Here is a 20,844-nt window from a genome sequence, read left to right as displayed (position 1 = left end):
GTACCAAGTTTCATTAAAATCTGTGAATTTTAGACAATTGTTTGCCAGACATATCAACAATAGGTTGTCCCACACACACACACACACGAGTATAAAAATGTAATTGTTGAACATTCGCCTATATAAACAGCTCCTATGCTAAAAAGCAGACCTGAAGTAATTCTATTATAAGCAACATATCTATTACATAAATGAGCGGTACTGGTACTAGTGAAGTCACGACAGTGGACAATACAGAAGCTTGTCAAGATTTTATTTTAGTATATAACAAATAATACAGCAAGTAACTATGGTAACACTACCCCTCAGAATTACTTTCTTGAACAAAAATCAAGATAACTGTACTATGTGCTAATTTATTTTTTTGATTACTATTGTTTTGATGGTCACTCGCATATTGGTTATGATAAATTACACTGTGTTAAATCGATTTTCAGTAACAGCTGCTGTACTGTGCCAAGATCTTGTCACCATGCCGATAAGTTCTCCCCATTTTAAATCATTCAGGGAAGAACCATTACTATCAGATATAATTGCACAATGATTTTCATCGAATACATCTGGGAAATCTGTTCCAACCATGTTACTTGTCAATTACACACAACTGAAATTATTATCGATAGAAGCTGCAGGTTTGTTTTTTTTATGAAAAAAAAAAAGAGAAACATGTTGACAGAAATGTTAATGCATACTACCGAAACAATCAGTGAGGCACAGTAAAATATTGTGTACAAGTCAAGATCACAGTACATTCGATAGCATTAGTTCTTTATGAGTGACTATGAGCAAAGTTGTTTAAGCTGGCTTCTTTATTTCAAAAGAAACCAAATTCTCATAACTACCTCCCCCTAGCCCTAAAATTAAATCTCCACTCCAACCAAGCTCTATTATCCGAATGTTGTCCACATCATATATACATTTCGTCAAGATACAGCCCTTCCAAATCACTCAAATAAAAATCATCTCTCTTCAACAGTTACAATCTGTAATCTAGCAATCAGTAAGCGTGGCATCTTAAATTGATATACAAAAACTAAAATACAATGGAGTCTGGTGTATCAGAAAACAGAATTTTCATGTGGCAATTCGTAAACAAAGATGGTATTCCCAGAGTTAAATTTAACAAATAAAGGACAGGACAATGTACAATAATATTAGTACAATAGTTTCCCCAATTTCATCATCAGATATACAAGAGAGTATTCTGGTGCAAATCACCCTGGCGGGTACACAGCACAGCAGCTATCCCTCAACAAAGCTAGATAAACCACTACAAAAGATAAAGTGACTAAACTTCCAACACAAAACATCAAAAGTACTGGTTATATTTTCCAGTAGCCAGCTGCATTATAGGAGGAATTACCATCAAGCATTCTTTAGGCAAGCTAAGGAGCAAAAATATCAGTGCAAGTAGACTTGAGTAATCTGAATTGAATGATCATGTTCGAACTGCACTTCATTAACCAGCAGAATATTGCACAGTGACTGAACAGAAAAAACACCAAAAAAAATCGTGCAGCTTTACACACATAGCAACATGCATGTACTGTAGTGGTGTTATTCTTATAATCAAAAGGAGGGATGGGCCATGCCATGAAACGACCGTTTTAATTGTATCATTATACAGCAGTATTCAAAAATGCACATTTACTAAATTCTATAGTCTTATTCATAATCCTCTATATGTAAAATAATGTAGGGTGATCAAGCAGAAATACATTACACTGATTGGGTTTCATAGACTTGAGATGTTGGTCAGCTATGTAATCCTGACCAGCTCAAATCATAACTTGTGTTAAAAAAGTACAAATTGTCACTAGGATTTAATCAACATTTGAATTCAGTGTAGCAAACTTCTCATAGAAAGTAACAACCAAGAGACTGAGCTGACAGCGGTTTCTATCATCTTCTCGTTGATGTGAATCAGTATACAATCGATGAAATAAAGACTACATGGAGAATTTATTTATTGAGATTGTCATGTATTTTTGGTTCAACTAAGGTCTTACAGAGTAGCCTGAAATTATTTGTAAAACTGCGTAGCAATAATATTATAAATGCATTACAGTTAGACTCTGCTGAGGGAGGATGGGGAGTTCCCCAAAAATAATATATTGTATTTTGTTTATCAAATAATTTAAGATTAATGCAGACAACCATTTTTATTCTCAAGATACAGTGGCACCATAATATAAAAACAAAGTATTATTATGCCACCGTGAGTGAAAAGACTGGCAAACCCCCCAGATCTATAAATACTAGCGGGCTCAATTATTGGGGAAATGACGGATTTTGGTAATCCTCAACACCATATGCCAAAACAAGTATACAGAGATTTTGGCATATCTATGAATGTGTTGAGATTTTGGAAGGGATGCAAATTGGACTACAGATGTGGGAACAAATGGGGGCCAACGGGAACGAAAAAACATTTGTGAGGTTTTCAACTGTCTGCTGGTCGTTTTTCTCCAAACTTCTTTGTATAATCTTCCGCATTTTTCATGAATTTCTTGCGATCTTTAGAAAATTCTTCAGCTAGATCTGCCCTTAAGGGATGTTCTGGCTCTGGATCATTTACTAGTGCTATAAGTGATTGAATAACTGCAATATAAGAATACAAAACAAGTTCAATCTAGTGTAATGCAAAGGTAGGTTATTAGAATCGACTCTTCTCAGCTTACCAATACTTAAACAATTCTGTAAAGTACTCTATTTTCACTTTGAAATTTGCAATAAATCAGTGAAAATAAAATCTATATCCTATATTTTACAATCAACTCATCAATTAAATTCATAAAATCAAAGAAAGCTTAGAAAGAACTCTTGTGTGCTGAGAGTATTGAAGACACATTAAAATACTTGTACCTGAGATATTGATAGAAAAGCTGAAAACTAATTATGTAAATCAGGTAACTAATATGAACAGAACAGAACACAAAAATTATGAATTATTATGCTAATTAGAGAATTAATATGAACAAATTTTAACCTAAAATTAATCAGTCCTGTCTATTGTCCTAGAGCATTTATGTACCAAATTTAATTCAAATGTGATGATCAGTAATTGAGATATCAGTGTTGATTAATTATGTTAATTAGGTGAATAAGAAGCATAAATATTTACTAAAAACTGATTGGTCTCTGCATAGTTCTCTTTAAAAGTTTCATTAAAATCCAATTTGTGGTTCTTTATATATCAGTGGAACATTCATGGAACAAATTAACTAATTATGCAAATTAGGTAATTAATATCCACAATTATTTACCCTAAAACTAATCAAGTCTCTGCATAGTCCTAGAAGATCTATGTAGCAAGTCTCATTGAAATATGATGATTAGTACTTGAGATATCAAAAGCTGAAAATTAATTAATTATGCAAATTAGGTAATTAATATGTACTGATATTACCCTAAAAACTATCAGGTCTGTGCAGTGTCCTATAACATATATGTACCAAGTTTCATTGAAATGTAGTGATTACTACTTGAAATATCAAAAGCTGAAAATTAATTAATTATGCAAATTAAGTAAATAAATATGTACTGATATTACCCTAAAAACTATCAGGTTTGTGCAGTGTTCTATGACATCTATGTACCAAGTTTTTTTGAAATGTGATGATTAGTACTTGAGATATCGGTGGAAAAGCCAAAAATTGATTAATCATTATGCAAATTAGGTAATTAATATTGCACAGATTTTTACCCAAAACTAATCAAATCTGCGCATTAGTTTGGAGCATCTATGTGCCAAGTTTTATCAAAATCCAATGAGTGGTTCTTTTGATATCTGTGGAACAGTCATGGAACAGCTAAAAATCAGCTAATTATCATGCAAATTAGGTAATTAATATGCATGGATTTTTACCAAAACCTAATCAAATCTGCGCATTGGCACAGAGCATCTATGCACCAAGTTTCATCAAAAATCAATGTATGGTTCTTGAGATATCAGTGGAAAAGACAGACACAGATACATACACACATACACACACACACACACACACACACACACACACACACACATACACACTAACTGCAAAGACTCCCATTGTGTGCTTTACACACGGGAGTCAAAAACAACTAAAATGTCTTTTCAGCAAAAATTTACTCCAGAAAAACTAAAGTATAAACTAGATTTTACTTAGATTGCCAAACAGTAATAAATTTTACTATTAAAATGCAATTTTACACTTTTAGCTTTAAAACTCTTAGCTCATGAATATTCTTGCATATTGGAGAAGTGCTTCTAATATGATAAGAAAATTTAGATGCCAAAACACACTTAGAGTGTTTACATTAGTACAAGATTTCCATGGAGTACATTCTCAGACATTACAGTACAGTCTTATTAATTTTGCTATGTGCTAGCCACTGCTCCCATCCCAACTCAAGTAACAGTGAACTCCTAACATACCCTGATCTGTCTTTGTTGCTGGTTTCCAATTTTCTGGGCTGATAATAGGAAGGCAAACTTGACCTTTCTCATCTATGTTGGGATGATATATTTTCGTCTTAAATGTTACTTTGGGTGGCTTAAAAGGATATTCTGCTGGAAAAATGATTTCTATCTTGAAAGCTCCTTTATTGAAAGGGGGGTTATCCTAGAAAATGAACAAGAATAGGTTTATTACACAATCAGTAGTGAGAAACGGTGAAACATACTGTAATGACTGGTACAGTAAATCCTGTCAAAACCGACCCCTGGATAAACCAACCTGTCAGAACCGACCGATTTATGTAACCCCGAAATTTCTCCACGTTAAATATTTTGCTGATAAAGACATCAATTTATTATTCAACCTGTTCTATGGACAAACAAACTTATTTGTTATTGTGTCTATTACAGATCTTACAAAATGAATAAATCTTTGATACAATAAGAAAACATAATTGTAAGACAAATTGGATAAGAGGCGATATCCTAAATAAGATGTACATACCGGTACTATTAAGCCTTGCCAGTTTAGAATATTTGACTCATCCACTGCAATGTCTCGAAAAGATTTTAGACCAGATGCACGAATATCTGCCAGCTCCTATAAAGCAAATCATTGAAATAACAATTAAATTTGATAATTACGAGAAGTATAAGAATCAGGGGAGATAAACTATGAAAGTAAATACAGGACACAACTATCATAGAAATTAATGCTGATGATTCCAATGAATAAAGCAAATATTAGTATGGTCTTCTTTGAAAACAACGTGGCTGGAGATAAACAAATTGTTAATTTTGGCATCATAAAGAAAAATTGAAATGCATTCAATTCTAAAAATAACTTACTATGAATTGCAATAGTAACAAACTGGTCAACAGTGTACGTTATTTATCCAGGTAAGGCCCCCATGCCCGAGCAAACGCCCACCCCTCAATTTTGCTACAATAAAAAATTGAGGTCATATCCTGGCATACGCCCAGGGGGTATTTTTCCACACTTTAGAAAATAAAAAAAAACTATTTTTTGTTCGTTGTATTAACAGTCTGTTGTGATTCTAATAAAAATTCCTGAAAAATAATTGTCAATTGCGTAAAACAAGAGGTGAACACGAAAGAGCTATGACAGCAAAATAGTTAATTTCGCCTTCAGGGTAGCACGTTGACTACCGTTTACTGCCAACTTTTTTACCATCTTTCATCACCGCTACTGCATTTCTGTTATCAGTGTTCTCCCCAGGCCTTTCAAGCACTGCGGGCCCGCATCACTTAGACAAACAGCCGCGCCGCTTTTGTTTCGCCCGCGATCCATGAAATCCTGCCCGCGATGCTTATTCACATTGTATTGTTTACAAGTGTCAGCCTCGTCTAGCACATCTTTAAAACAATAACATGTATTGATCGAAAGGTAATCCCGCCTTTGTACATAGTTAGCCTTACAAAAACAGTGATAAAAACGGAAGTCTACAAGAAGTTACCAAGTCTATCAAGGGTGCGGAGCTGGCAAACCCCAAAATACTAGGGTAGTAATAATTTGCCCATTGCGTCGGGAGGGTCTATCCCGAGTTGCTGCACTGCGATTAATTGCGTTTTTACTACTTCATGGCCAGTGACACTAATTACCAAGAATTAAAAAAACAAGTGAAATTAAGTCGCATCGGGAAAAAAAACTGTAAATAAATCAAAGTAAAAATTATTCAACTGCAGACGAGACGGACGAGGAAAAAACGAACCCTGACCTCTAGAAATACCTCATTCATAGTGCGTCATTACCGAGGAACGCCACCCTAAGGCGACGTAACGCATGTAGTGACATCACAACCGATGCATGCTGGGTTACAACGGATATTTTGATTGAGGTAACAAAGATGGCGGCGCAGAGTGCATGTTTTTCCGCGATGTTTAAAAACAACATTTCGTTGGCGATTTTGATGTAATTTCTAAGTTAATCATCAATGAATCGTTTTAATTAAGCAAACATTCTAAGTTTGTGTATTTTTAAACAAAAAAGTCAGGGACCGATGATCGCAACAGCAGCGGTGAATACCCGTTCAATGCAATGCCGTCAGCTGACAATGTTACGGTGATCGTAGCGTTACACAAATAATAGATAGATCAATGAAAAATCGCTGACTTTAGTTTTGAAATGCCGTTGTAGAAAAAAAATGTCATTATTGATTTATTAATTTCTTCATACAGATTTTACAAATTTAACAAACAAAACTTTGTATTTCAAGCCCTCTGCGATATCCATATAGTGAGACATTCCAAATGCCGGAACTTGCTGAATGATAACTTTCACCATGATTGATGAGCGCCTAGTCTGACAAGAAAGCAATGTTGACTTGACTTTTATGATGAAACACTAGTAGTGATGTCATTCTTAGCCAATCAGTAAAGAAGATGTCTGAAGGTCAAAGATGATTGACACACTGTAAACAAAAGCATCGTGTGCCATTGTAGCAGAGAGAACCAATTTTTCTTGTGGCTTCATTGTGATTAGACACAAATTAAATGTGCTAAGCTGAAAGACAGTGAAATCCATGGATTAAAGTCCAAATTGTGTGCAACAACATCAACGAACTTCAGGACGAAGCTGTGGGAAATGTCCAACGGAAAACAGTGACACCACGGTTACTAAATCTTTTTTAGTAACCGTGGTGACACTGACCTGGATTTGAATGGCAATGAATGTACTAATAAAAATCTGAGAAGTTTTTTCAAACTATGAACTATCGTAATTTTTACTGTGTAAATTTGTAATTATTGATCTTGTGAGACAGTTGACCCGTAATTGGTCGAAACTGGAAATAATTTCATGCTGTTTAACCAGCGGCATTTTAGTTCATTTTAAGTTCACGCGTATAGGGCGTATTTATCGGCGAGGAAATCTTAAATTCAAATGATTCCTCAGTGTTCTTTTTTTATTATTTCTGGTTTATTTGTCACATTATAAGCAATAAATTAATGTTGCATATTGTTCATTTATTTCTGTTGCATGTTTTTATTTGCCGTTCTATTCTCTGCCACAGTTCGATCTGTGAATTGTCAATTTTCGTGAATTAAATTTGAATGTACTCACTATGATCAGTTTTAACCATTCTTTGTCACAACTGGTTCCATGTAATCAAGCTCCTGATTATCAAATATGACCCAAAAGCTTTGAGTCAACAGTTATGACCAGCAAATGAATTTTGGTGACAACTTTCAAAATTGGAATTAGCCACAAGCAAAAACACTAGTACAACTAAAGATGGGGGTAGGGAAGTTTTCTCCTGTGGGGCTCAGTATGGATTGTTGTACATTTTCTCTACAGTATTTTTTTTGAACGAATATTGATTAGCACATACTTTAATTACTTGTATAAATTGAAAATGTTTAATTGTCTTGTACTCGTGCCCTATCATTCTCAACAAAAACGTTCACACAAAATAACAGTAATGCATCTTTTAGTACGTGATTATGACCTGCCAAAACCGTTATAATACATCTAAAGTTCGTAACAAAGTGGCCCATTCCATAACGAGAAGATCGCGTGGATCTTCATTTTAAATTCCATTCTGATCTTTTTTTATCGGCTAGCTAAATATACTAGAGGTAATGTGGGTGGCGCAATAATTAACAAGTATAATAACTGTAATTAAAGGGTAAAATGGAAGTTCGTGAAAGTTACTTCCTCTTCGACTTTTTTGGGAAAACCCGCCCATACTATAGTTTCCGGAACACAGTGATTCAGCGCACTACATCATGACTTGACAACCAGTTCGAATATAGAAAAAGCCGGTAAATGAAACCACATGAAAAGATTACAATATGCTAAAGTTAGAATACATGGACAATATACTTTTATAACTATAGAGTCGACCGTTACCCTTGTAAATAGTCCGCTACTGAACTGCAAGAAAATTATGAGGTTTTACCAAAACAGCATTTTTTACCTTTCCCAGTCTTCTTGTAGCCGCCATGTTGCTTGACCCTCATGAAATGTATCCCAGCATGCTCAATGCATGAATTCTCGCGAGAACGGTGACGTTTCCCGTGCGAATGGAATCTTCTGCGGAAGTCAAAATTTAGTTTAGTACCTGCATATCTTTGTTTTGTTCCCATTTACCTTAATAGATAGTTATCGACTTGACTCTCACAGTTTATAGCACGGAGGTAAGTTCTTATAATTGAAATTTGAATGTGAGTTTCTGGACATTCTCGAGGTTTCATTATTCAGTTTCGTAGTTTTGACATCCATGTTTGTGCGCACAATAATGTGTGCAATATCTTATTATGACGTTCAGTGTCGCTGTGAGTTCATAGTTCTTCTTGTGTCTGTCTTTAGTCTCTGTGATAGTATTTGAGTCATTCCTGATATGTTTTGTGTCATTACATTTTTATTTTCAGATATTATTTTTTTGGACACAGAAGAGCTATGGTTTCTCCCGTAGTCTTGCTTATAAACATAAACGTGCGACGCCGAATGTCGTCGCAAGTAAAAGTCGAAAATCCTAATATCTAAAAATAACAAACCTAATGACAGAAAATGTATCGGAAAATACTAAATACTGACTAAAATACCATCACAAAGACTAAATCTCAACATGGCTATGGACCCACAGTTACGTTCCGTGACATTCTTCTCTTCTGTTGAGTTTAATACGACTTCGTTTTGTCTACAGATTGACATATGTTTTTTTCTTCGCCTTAGTTTTCAGAATACCAACTTGAATATTCCAGAAGGTGGATAAATATGTTATTTTCTTGATTATTTCCGGTGTTGCGATCAGCTGTTGATAGACCAAGGCCAATCAACCAGAAAAGACGTGCAATATGGTCACTGAAAGAAACTCCCGTACGAATTCGTCGCAGCAACCAAATCGGAGAAAATTTTGGTGCTGGTCTTCGTTATCGAAATCCAAGATATTCCGAACGGAAATGCATATGATGATAGATCAAGGTAGAGTGGTCCCCACAAAATACATATCAGGTATTAAAAGTTGCCTGACTTGTATTAAATTCAGTTTGCCTGTAAAGATGAAAAAGGAACTGTTTGAACGTTTATCACAGGAGACCACAGCGGCCATTCTACCACCATCCTCATCGGTCAAGAGAAGTCTTGTTTCCAGCGACTCTCGCCATAATACGCCGACCAAACACACAAAATTTCCAAAGTTGAAAAACAATGTATTTCTTGTTAGGGACAGACAAGGTCTAGGGAATGTAAATGACTCAAATGCGATTGAAAACATCAATTGTGCTAATAATGAGAACAATAGCAATGATTGCCAAGTTGCTTTTAACAACCATATAAATAATGAGTTTCAAGTGAATGAAATGGCTAATGCCAACAAAGATGAAGAACAACAGGAAGAGCTGCTAATATCTCGTAATAATGTCAACATTCAGCCTTTACAACCAATACCAAATTGCTGGCTTAATGCATATAACAATTCTCCAAAAAACAATGTAGAGGATGAAGATAGTAAGAAAAGTGTTTTTCATTGTGATTCACCCAGCCCCATGAATCAAATAGATAGACGTAGTAAGGATGATGAGGTCAGTCCTTGCAATGTGCCAATTAGCATGACGCCCTCTAATGCAAGTGTATCACCAGTAAAATACAGGTCAACACCAAATGTAAAACTTAAAACTTGCATGACATACTATGGTTCCCAGTGTCGATGGATTATGATGCATATTAAAAAAAACTCGGACTACTTCATATTTTTACCAGATCATGTTGTCTCGAAAATCTTTGGCTATCTACCAACGTGGGATTTGGCATCTTTAAAGTGCACTTGCAAAGATTTCAAGTGGGTTATTGAGGAATTCAACCTTGCCGGGATTGACTCTAAATGGTGCACCGATCCAAAATACCAGGATGATCCATGTATGCAATGTGGTAAACTTATTGACCCACGCGGAGATGTGTCATTGTGTAGATGGCATCCCAAGATGTATTACAAAAATGGATACATTGGACGTTGCTACTGGATGTGCTGTTTCAAACTAGATGAAGATGCGCTTGGATGCATAATTGGTCTCCATGACAATAACTGGATGATGAGGAAGGAGAAACTAAAAAGAATACCACGACGAACACAAAGAAAATATATGCCAAAGAGAGAAATAGACTATAATTATGAACTGCTCAGTGATTAACATGTTATATTTTTTATCTATACATATATATATATATATCTATATTTCTATATACATGTTTATCATATTGATATACTACTGGTATGGTGCTTTGTAATGATCTTTTGTTGAATACCATTCATATTAATTTACAATTTAATAGGACCATTATAGTTGAAGACTTGGCCATTGTACACAATTTCTTTCAACTAAAAATCATTCCAGTATTTGAGAATTTGTGCAAATTTTTTTATAAAAAATATCTACAAGTACTTTTGCTCCCCCTATGAAATACTACCACCGTACTATTCTCATTTCAATAGAGGCCTTTCCTGATTTCACTTTATGTAAAATATCCATTGTAAATAGAGAGACTGTTGAATTTTGTTTATGTGGACGTTCAACTTCAACCACTCAAGTATTGTAGTTGTATATTTTTTTTTCTGGTCCTCATGACTCGTTGGTGCACAGTAAAGTTGTACTGCACTGTCCAGAGGACAGTAGCTTACAAGCAGTTCCACTTCATTGTATCCCAGTATTCAAAGATCTTCCTAACTGGTTGTTTATCCCATCACTTTACAATGCAAACCATATATAGGTTGTACTTCTGCCACTTCTGCTTGATTGAATATGAATGCTCTATTGTGCGGTTCACGCTATTGTGTGTTAATATAATTCTGGCATTGTACATTTTCAGAATTTGTAATTTCATTCTGTTATGTCACTTCTATAGCCACTTTCCACATGAGTGTATATATTAGAGACCTGTTCATGACATGTTGTATGTAACGGAGCTATACATTTATATGCAAGAAAAGTGAGATGTAGATCCAGCATCTCTTGTGTGAAAACAGACCAAGCCTCACCACATCAAATTTTATCTCTTATAGAGATGCATAATCAAAACCTGTTGACCTATTGTCACCTCTATTTATTTCACTTTGGTTTGTTAGTTCCTGTTTGGTCACAGTTCGAAAACACCGTTTTGTGGATTGACCTCTGCGTGTCTGTATGGCCATGCATGCATGCATCCAGACCTGTATCTTAGGCATGCCTGGACCGATTACATTCAAACTTCACACTTACTGCATACATAATATTATACATATGCTTGTCAATTTGTTTCATGATATGATTTAAGATGACTGAATGGAAATCGTTTTTGTGCTGAAATATCATCAAAATCAAGCATTTCTGGCATTCTGGAACCGGATCTTGTGAACTAACCATTGGTCTTGAGTTATTTTCATTACAAACAAATCATTTACTAGTAAGTGCAAAGATGGTAAAAATTGTTTTCAATGCAAAGTCCAAAGTTTTGACAATTAAGCTTACAAATGCTAGATTGTTGTGGTTTCTACTTAAGGGCAAATTGTCTTATAACCATCGTAATAAATCTTATGTACTTGTATGTAATTTGAAAATTTTGTATTTTTTACAAATTTTATTTCAGTGTTGAAGCCTGATTTGCTAATGTACTTCTGTCAATAAATAAATAAGAAATATTAATATTGCTAAAAAATAGTTGTATTTTTTGTTACGTTGTCCATATCATCGTACATGAAGGTCAAGTTGAACGAGTTGGTTGTTGTCGTTGACTCTGTTGTAAAACTATTCTTCTACATGTAGTTACAATAACTCGTACAGTCCTAGTCGAATTTCATTTAGACTAGGATATTACATTAAATAGTTCGTGATCTTGGCCAAGTTTGATTATAGTTCTGTGTATATAATTAGATATTTGTTAAACTTTTATTTTAGCATCTTAAAATTTGGGAATTGTATCAATCACTATGAAATGTCAACCAAGTTTTGGTGTAGCTAGTAAGTGCAGTTTTCGAGATACAGGGTATAATTTAGTTTAATTGAAACTAATATTACATGTTAAGTGGATAGAATGAAGATATTTATACAACTGACAATGAGAAATGCACGTTAGTAGTATGCTCTCTAAGATCTGTCAGTGTAGTGATGTACATTTTCATTTCGAGTATAAATATATGTAGTCTTATTGTTTTTTTCAATGCTTGCTGGTATTTTATTTTGCTATTATTGAACACTTTCGCTAGTATTTTCTCACAAAATTTTGCTTTATGTTGCTGTACTATTAATTTTTATAAACTTTTATACAATTCGTGTTATATTATTATATAAGGAACATAGAGATTAATACAGTTCATGTATTATGTGATGAACATGATTATTTTTTTTTTAACCACTATTTTTTTGCGCAGAGTATTTATATATTATTGCATTGTTTTGGGACATTTATATTCATTTTTGCCTTGCAAAGAAAAGATTGGACATAATTTGCATATATATAATGTTGTGCTAATTTGCATAATTCGTTTTAGAAATGTTGCAAATATTTTCATATTCTCAAAATTAATAAAACAAAGATGCTTATGTAATACATTTGAAAACCCATTTTTAGCAGCTTTTAATAATATTTGGTTGAAAAAAAATTTCAGAAATATTGTCCATTTACAAAAAATGCCTTGAAATTGTGTCGGAAGCAAAATCTATACGTATACGGGTGTTGAGGCAGGTATACAATAGTGCAAGCATCATTGATGCCCTTGCCGTTCTTTAGATTCAGGTGTAGTACTATAAATATATTCACTTTTCAGCTCTGCTGTCGACAAATTTGTTCATTTTGTGATGATATCTTTAATTCTCTAATTTTGGTGAATATTTTTGGTAAAAAGTGATATTTTTGACTTCTCGTAAAAAATCGCAAGTCCGATTGCTTTGATATTACATCGTACATATATAGGTACTACATGTGGACCTCTCTCAGATTTGTTCATTTCATAATGATATCTTTAATTCTCTAATTTTGGTGAATATTTCTGTCATTTTTGTTAAAAAGTGATATTTTCGACTTCTTGTTAAAAACCACAAGTCCAATTGCTTTGCTATTACATATATAGGTACTACATGTAGACCACTTACAGATTTGTTCATTTCATTATGATATCTTCAATTCTCTAATTTTGCTTAATATTTTTGTCATTTTTGGTAAAAAGTGATATTTTCGACTTCTTGTTGAAAACCGCAAGTCCGATTGTTTTTATATTACATATATAGGTACTACATGTGGACCTCTTTCAGATTTGTTAATTTCGTGGTGATATCTTCAATTATCTAATTTTGATGATTATTTTTGTCATTTTTGGTGAAAAGTGATATTTTTGAAAACAGCAAGTCCCATTGCTTTGATACTATACATAATGCTCATTTTCTAATGATATCTTCTGTTCTTTAATTGAAATGTGCGTTGCTGACAGCGGAGCTATCTCAGCCGACAGGCTGCTTGTCAGATTCTAATATGCTTATTTTTACGTGATAACGGCTCAGATTGGGATGTTCGCTTAAATAATGGGTCACCCAATTATGTTACACACATCCTTGTTCGTTATTAAGATAATAATGCATCCCCCTACTACAGTGCCATTATATAGTGGATGAAGAGAAAGATCAATGAAAAGATGGGAGGCAAAGCTGAATAAAATTTTCAAATTTTATTCAATTGAGTAGGCATCAATTCACAACAAAAATGTAGCTAACAACAGTAGTTCTTGAGAAAATTACAAAGTAATTACGCAACCACAAACGTTGCCAGGCTTTGTTGGCAGGTTTTTCATCAGAGTAGTTGTCATAGCCTACTTTGACCAAATTTACAATTTTTATGCAAAAACATTAATGTTCTTCACATTTTTAGCTCCGCTGTTGACACAGCGGAGCTGTTCATATTACTGATTGTTCGGCGTTGTCAACTTTACAATTTCAACTTCTTCTTCGAAACCGCAAGTCAGAATGTTTTCAAATTTGATATGCAAGTACCTTGGATGGTTCTTTCTCCGATTTGTTCATTTCATGTCAAAATCTCAATATTTTCGACTTGTAAAAAAACGAAAGTCCGATAACTTTCATATTACATATATAGCTTAGTACCTATATATGTAGATCTCTCTCAAATTTGTTCATTTTGTGATGATATCTTCAATTCTCTAATTTTGATGAATATTTTTGTGATTTTTGGTAAAAAGTGATATTTTCGACTTCTTGTTAAGAACTGAAAGTCTAATTGCTTTGATATTACATATATAGCTACTATATGTGGACCTCTCTCAGATTTGTTCATTTCGTGATGATATCTTTAATTCTTTAATTTTGATGAATATTTTTGTAATTTTTGGTAAAAAGTGATATTTTCGACTTCTTGTTAAAAACCACAAGTCTGATTGCTGTGCTATTACATATATAGGTACTACACGAGAACCTCTCTCAGATTTGTTCATTTCATGATGATTTTCTTCAATTCTCTAATTTTGATGAATATTTTTGTAATTTTTGGTCAAAAGTATTATTTTTGAATTCTTGTTCAAAACAGCAAGTCCGGTTGCTTTGATACTATACATATTGTTCATTTTCTAATGATATCTTCAGTTCTTAATTGAAATGTGCATTGCTAACAGCGGAGCTATCTCAGCCAACAGGCTGCTTGTTTTTACTTGTCACATTTTTCTGAATGTATATATTATTGTGCATGTAGAACTCTATTACAGATTGCTCTCACAAAACCGCTCTCTAATTGGTTGACAAGCCCTGGGGAGCTGACTCGACTGTCTCAAGACCCACATTCTTTTTGTTTGCATATTGCATATTATTGAATAAAAAAAATAAAGTACATAATTAAAATACTCATTACATCTTTAGCATTTATCAGGTCAACAACAAATATTTATAGCATGGTAAACGCAACTCCAAGATGCCAACACCTGCACTAAAGTTGGGATATTTTTTATCGTTGGTTCATATATTCTAATAGTAGTACTGTATTATGTATCATTTTTTTTCTGTAAACGTTGGTTGTTGATTGGTTTTCAATTTCACCCAATCAGACTTGTATTGAAGTAAATTTCATGTAATATATATAGATGCGTAAATGAGGTTTTTTAAGATACTTTAATGTTTTTCAATTTTATTTATCGAGGATTCATGTTGGTAACACATGATTTCAACCATAGTCCCCAATGTGCACTACAAAATCCTCCATTGATTGCATCAGCACTATGATATTTCAAAACATGTCTGGCAAAAAATTCAAAGTTGAGTACCAAAGTTTTACCTGAGTGGCCCCTCAAGACTATCCTCCACATGTGCCAGAGAATAATTACTAGTACATGTATACCTAAAAAGAAAAATACCCATCCGTCTAGATTTGTTTCGCTTTTTAGAGGTACAGAGTGTATAAAAGGTCGACTAGGTCAGCCTCCAGTCTGGAAAAGAATTGACTTTAAAAGGTGTCCTTCAAGCATAACACAATCGTTAATTCAGGCGAAGGATGTGACTCGTACCATAAACAACAGATGACAAAATGAAATAAAGTCTGTAAAGGGGTGTACAGTTTAGTATGGTTATCCAGTGGAAATACTGGCGGTACATATTGCCATGGTGGCACCCCAATGATGGCACTTTTGATGAAAACCAACCCAAGATTACTTCAGTTTTATTTTATAGCACTCGTGGCAGTATATATATGTCTGTACTTTCGCCCACTCCTTGGCTTGACAACTGGCTTTAGTCTCATTCGAATGGCTGCCCTATAATCTATTAGCTGTGGGGTTGACTTGTGCCCTTTCTTGTCGTTTGTGACCTTTCTTACCTTTTCATCAACCTTTTCACGATTTTGTCGGCACAATTAGTAGAAGAAATGTGATGAAAAGTCCAAAATCTCACTGAAAAAAGGACATAAATGACGAGAATGGCACAATTAGAGCTATTAACTTAATGAACCAACAGCAAGGAATCTATAAATTTTTAGAGATATTTTAGATACCTAAACAATGCTAAATTCTTTTCACCGTTTGTGAATATCTCATGATACAATGCCCGGAAGTTTCGACTTCTAATCCAACACTGCAATTGTGTAGTTGTAAATTTCCTTCTAACGTATTAGATAATCCAGGCGCTTATATATGGTGTGAAGTTCAGGGGAATTGATAGATTAAATCGAGAAAAGAAAGATTTTATTTAAAACTTGTCTGACAATTCTAGCCACAATATACCCATGATACTAACAGACCTGAATAAAATACAATACGGAGAAATAGCGATGGAACTATTTTACTATTTTTAAAAATACTACAAGGAATAAATAGTTTTGTTCCGGGTATATACCGCCCATGGTTAACATTTGACGTACATGGACACAAATTTCATTTCCGTAAACGAGGTAGCTGGATCGACATCGACATACTTTTTTTTGCATGTAAAAGATGTTAGGTTCTTTTACAATAGGTGATTTTCCGTACAATTGCGAGATCTCGCGAGATGCATGAAAGACGCGCGTCGAACGTCTGCCGCAAAAATCGAACGATTTGATTTTGAACTCGAATTTCCTTATTGCGTAGCTCACACCGACCGGCCAATCTTCGACAGAAGAATATTGCTTCCGAATACCCTTACTTAATCGAAATTGCCTATCATCAAATGTGGACAGCACATTATTAAGCATGGAAATGTCCCCAAAATACTTTCGCGTTTGTCGAATCCCACGCGATGTTTGACGCGACTACGACGCTATGACCTTTGTTTGTCCTGTTTTTACGTTCGATTTCACGCATAACGCGTGATTCTCGCAATGTACGGAAAATGGTCTATTACAAGACCACACGTTATGAACAGGTTTCACGTTTAAATGTTATAGGTATTTTTGGGTGTTAGAATATCGAGTCTCATCAAAGGCAAATATGTATGCTGAGTTTCTTGTTGTGCATTTATTTCGTTGAAGAGCTAATGTTTGAAATAGTATAAGAGAATTTATCTAACACAAGTTACTACGTGCGATCAGATCTTTTTTTTTATTCTGTCAAGTGTCAACGTTGTTATTTTTTAGTTACTAAGTTTGAAACTTACAAAAACTTATTGATGTTCTCTTTGTATTCAACTCAAAATGGCACATGAAGGTAAATTCAAACAAAACGAAAGTTATAAATTTTCACAAAGGCGGGACATCGTCCTAGATTTGACTATTGGTTTTACGGTACTACACAAAATAGTGTCTCGTATATATTTAAGTTTAACTCTTTCAACGCAAAATGTTTGGTTTATTTTACAGCTGTCAACAACTTGACCAGCTGCTAGGATGCTTCTCAATTCGCGCATCGGAAATCATTTACTAACTAGTATACTAGTTTGAAGTGCCTTAAATGAAGATCAATGGCAGTTGTGCAGATGACTGTTGGGAATATCAAGGCAAACTACAAATGTCATTGTATTGGTGAATGTTACCGTCTTCATCCACCTGTTAAAGCGTTGTATTCCTGTTAGTTTGACTAGATCTGTTTACTGGAAATGAAAAATGAACGAATGTAGATGATGCACTGGGAAGGCATACGTGGGTATTCGTATGGTTTCGGGTATGTGTGGGTTGTATGGGAAATAGGAAATAAAGTATTTCTGTCACAATTCGAAACTATAGCACGTAGAGTGAATTAAATAGAAAGTTTAATTAAACAACATGTCCACTAGACGGGAAGTGTTTGCAGTCCGGCGTCGTATACCAAGCGGAAGTTACGCATTTAGACAAGCACACCAGTGAAACGTACGTCGGACTTACTGGTAATGAGTTCAAAACAAGATACAGAAACCACACGGCCTCACTTCGCAATCAGGCCTCCAGAAATGCGACAGAACTAAGTAAACACGTCTGATCACTCAAAGAAAAAGATATTGAATATAAAATACTAGTACAATGGAAAATTCTTGCTCGCGGTAGCCCGTATAATAGCTCCAGCAAACGATGTATTTTATGTTTGAAAGAAAAATTCATCATAATTTTTAGACCCCACCACTCCACATTAAACAAAAGAAATGAACTCGTGTCATCATGCCGACACAGATCAAAAGCTCTAATATGTAACAATTAAACTTTCTATTTAATTTTAATTTTTTTATTTATTTACTTATTGACTCTTACACAATCCCCGGAGGGAAAGAAAATGGTCACAAAGTACAAGGAGAAATATATATATATAAAAAAAAAAAAAAAAACACAATATACTAAATAACAAATAACAAATACAATCACTAAATTACTAAATAATACAAAATCTCTAAAATACAATCTAATATAAAATTACAAAATTGACAGCAGGCATTAAGATGTCAAGTAAGACCCTGCTTCCTGACTTCAAAGCTTTTACTTATGAACTGTGCTACTGGTATAATAATGTTTTCATTCTGTAACAATTCCATGAATTTTTTCTCTGCAGGTTTATTTTCAAATGCTGGGATCATATCCTTAGCTTTATTGAACAGTTTGGCACGCAACTCATTATATTTGTTGCATTCCAGCAGAAAATGCATTTCATCCTCAATTAATATGTTAATTTGCGAAGCTTATAATGTATGCTCTTTGGTGCAGTGAATGATTAAACATAAAGCTTCTGATGAGTGAGGCACTTGTACCTTACGAAACCGTGCTGAAGAGTTTCAATATTCATGTAGTTGTGTATTAATTCCTCTATCACCGTATATATATATATATATATATATATATATATATATATATATATATATATATATATATATATATATATATATATATATATATATATATATATATATATATATATATATATATATATATATATATATATATATATATATATATATATATATATATATATATATATATAGGGTTTGCAACTACGGTGACATGATACCAAGACCCCATTTCAATCTCGCTCTAGCATAAGCGTTCCAACTCCAAAAAAAAAATGCGAATGCGCATGCCCGAGGTAACTAGGATACTGAGTTGTCCAGGTGGATCAAAATAGCTGCTCGCGATATGACGGATTACGATAACTATATTTTCTGTACATTTTCGAAGTACTATATTGTTTCACTATGAATGTGGTAATACATGTTTTATTGTTTTATTACAAACCGCCTACGTCATGTCAAAAGATCGTAGCCCAAGTAATGCACCTCTGACATATATATATGTATATTATAAGAATTGTAATTTATTAACATCATCGCAAGCCAACCATTATAAAACGGTCAAAACTGGCCGTCTAAGAAACCGTGCGAGTCTGACGATGAATTATTTGATGAAGTAATATATACAGCAGAATATTCTTATCTATCACATGCTGGAAATGTTTCAGTCATGACAACTCTTCATTTGCAAGTGAATAATTACTAATCATTTCCAAACTTATGATTAATGATATTGATGTCATTTACCGCTCAATGAATTGATAACATACATACGACGTATTATTGCATTCCTCTCCAAATTTGGTATATAGTTTTTATTGGTCAATTGAGTCAGCTCTCGGCCTTTTACCAGTTTCCTTTTACTGATGCTCACGCTGATTTATACAACTGTTCTATTGCCGGGTAACTTATTAATTAGTTTATAAATACAGTGGGTGTATAATGTGGTTAGAAACGTTTCCAAACTCAAGCAGATGTTTTACACAGTAAATGATGACCAGCCTTAGCTGAACTTAAAAAAAACAGTGTTCGGGCAATTTCTTTGTTACTTTTTATCAAAACTCTTTTGAGACCAAAATCCAAATGAAACTATTTTATGAACGAACTGAAGAAGAAAGAAAAACACGTTTTTAAATTCCCCAGCAGCTTTCTGAATACTCGTATGCATATTTTATAGCAAGTAGAGTGACCATATTTTGTGTTAACAAATCTGTCTAGAATTAATATTTTTTGAATTAATCAAGAATATGTGAACATTTCAGATTGAGGTAAATCAGTGGAAAAATTAATATCAAATCAATAAAAAATGCCATCTTGTCTGAATCGCACTGATCAGAAGTGATTAATGTTAATTGTTCCGTTCGATATTTTGAAACTATATTCGCATTCATATCAATCACCATAGAAAACATTACCATTTCCAGTGGATTTCATATACGGTGGCCTTATTGTTTTTTTCTGCGTGGACTTATAATAACATTATTTTACATTCGACCAGAACATGCAAGTCATTCCATCGGAAAACAATTATATTCTATTCCATTTTGTAAGGATAATTGTACGCAATCTCTTGAGCGCAGAAAGATTTTGAGATTTTTTGAGTGATTATCTTCCTATTTTTTTAGGATACCCGTTTAATATCGAATTTGTCATCACATGATATGAATCTAGGCAGAGGGGGAATACACAGAAATATTTCGTGGTCAAAAAAATAAATAAAAACATTTCCCAAAAAGATGTGGGGCAACAAGGCGTCACTGTGT

General features: G+C 33.9%; 2 protein-coding genes across 2 annotated transcripts; one reads left to right on the top strand and one right to left on the bottom strand.

Annotated features, from left to right (window-relative positions):
- Positions 1–1,943: 1,943 nt before the first annotated feature.
- Positions 1,944–8,465, bottom strand: LOC100378760 (ubiquitin-conjugating enzyme E2 L3). Its single transcript, XM_002733722.3, has 4 exons — positions 8,377–8,465; positions 4,944–5,039; positions 4,418–4,604; positions 1,944–2,601 (listed from the first exon to the last, which is right to left on the bottom strand). Exons 1-4 carry the CDS (start codon positions 8,401–8,403, stop codon positions 2,444–2,446), a joined length of 468 nt encoding a protein of 155 aa, XP_002733768.1. The 5' UTR covers positions 8,404–8,465; the 3' UTR covers positions 1,944–2,443.
- Positions 8,466–9,160: 695 nt separating this feature from the next.
- On the top strand, positions 9,161–10,703 carry LOC102808005 (uncharacterized). The gene has a single exon (XM_006815193.3). The coding sequence runs from the start codon at positions 9,257–9,259 to the stop codon at positions 10,586–10,588; it is 1,332 nt and encodes a 443-aa protein (XP_006815256.1). The 5' UTR covers positions 9,161–9,256; the 3' UTR covers positions 10,589–10,703.
- The last annotated feature ends 10,141 nt before the right edge of the window (positions 10,704–20,844 follow it).

Source organism: Saccoglossus kowalevskii, chromosome 16 (assembly GCF_978046115.1).
Source record: "Saccoglossus kowalevskii chromosome 16, keSacKowa6.1, whole genome shotgun sequence".
Taxonomy (NCBI): domain Eukaryota; kingdom Metazoa; phylum Hemichordata; class Enteropneusta; family Harrimaniidae; genus Saccoglossus; species Saccoglossus kowalevskii.
The sequence above is the reverse complement of the archived record's forward strand: the minus strand, read 5'-3'. Positions and strand labels throughout refer to the sequence as shown.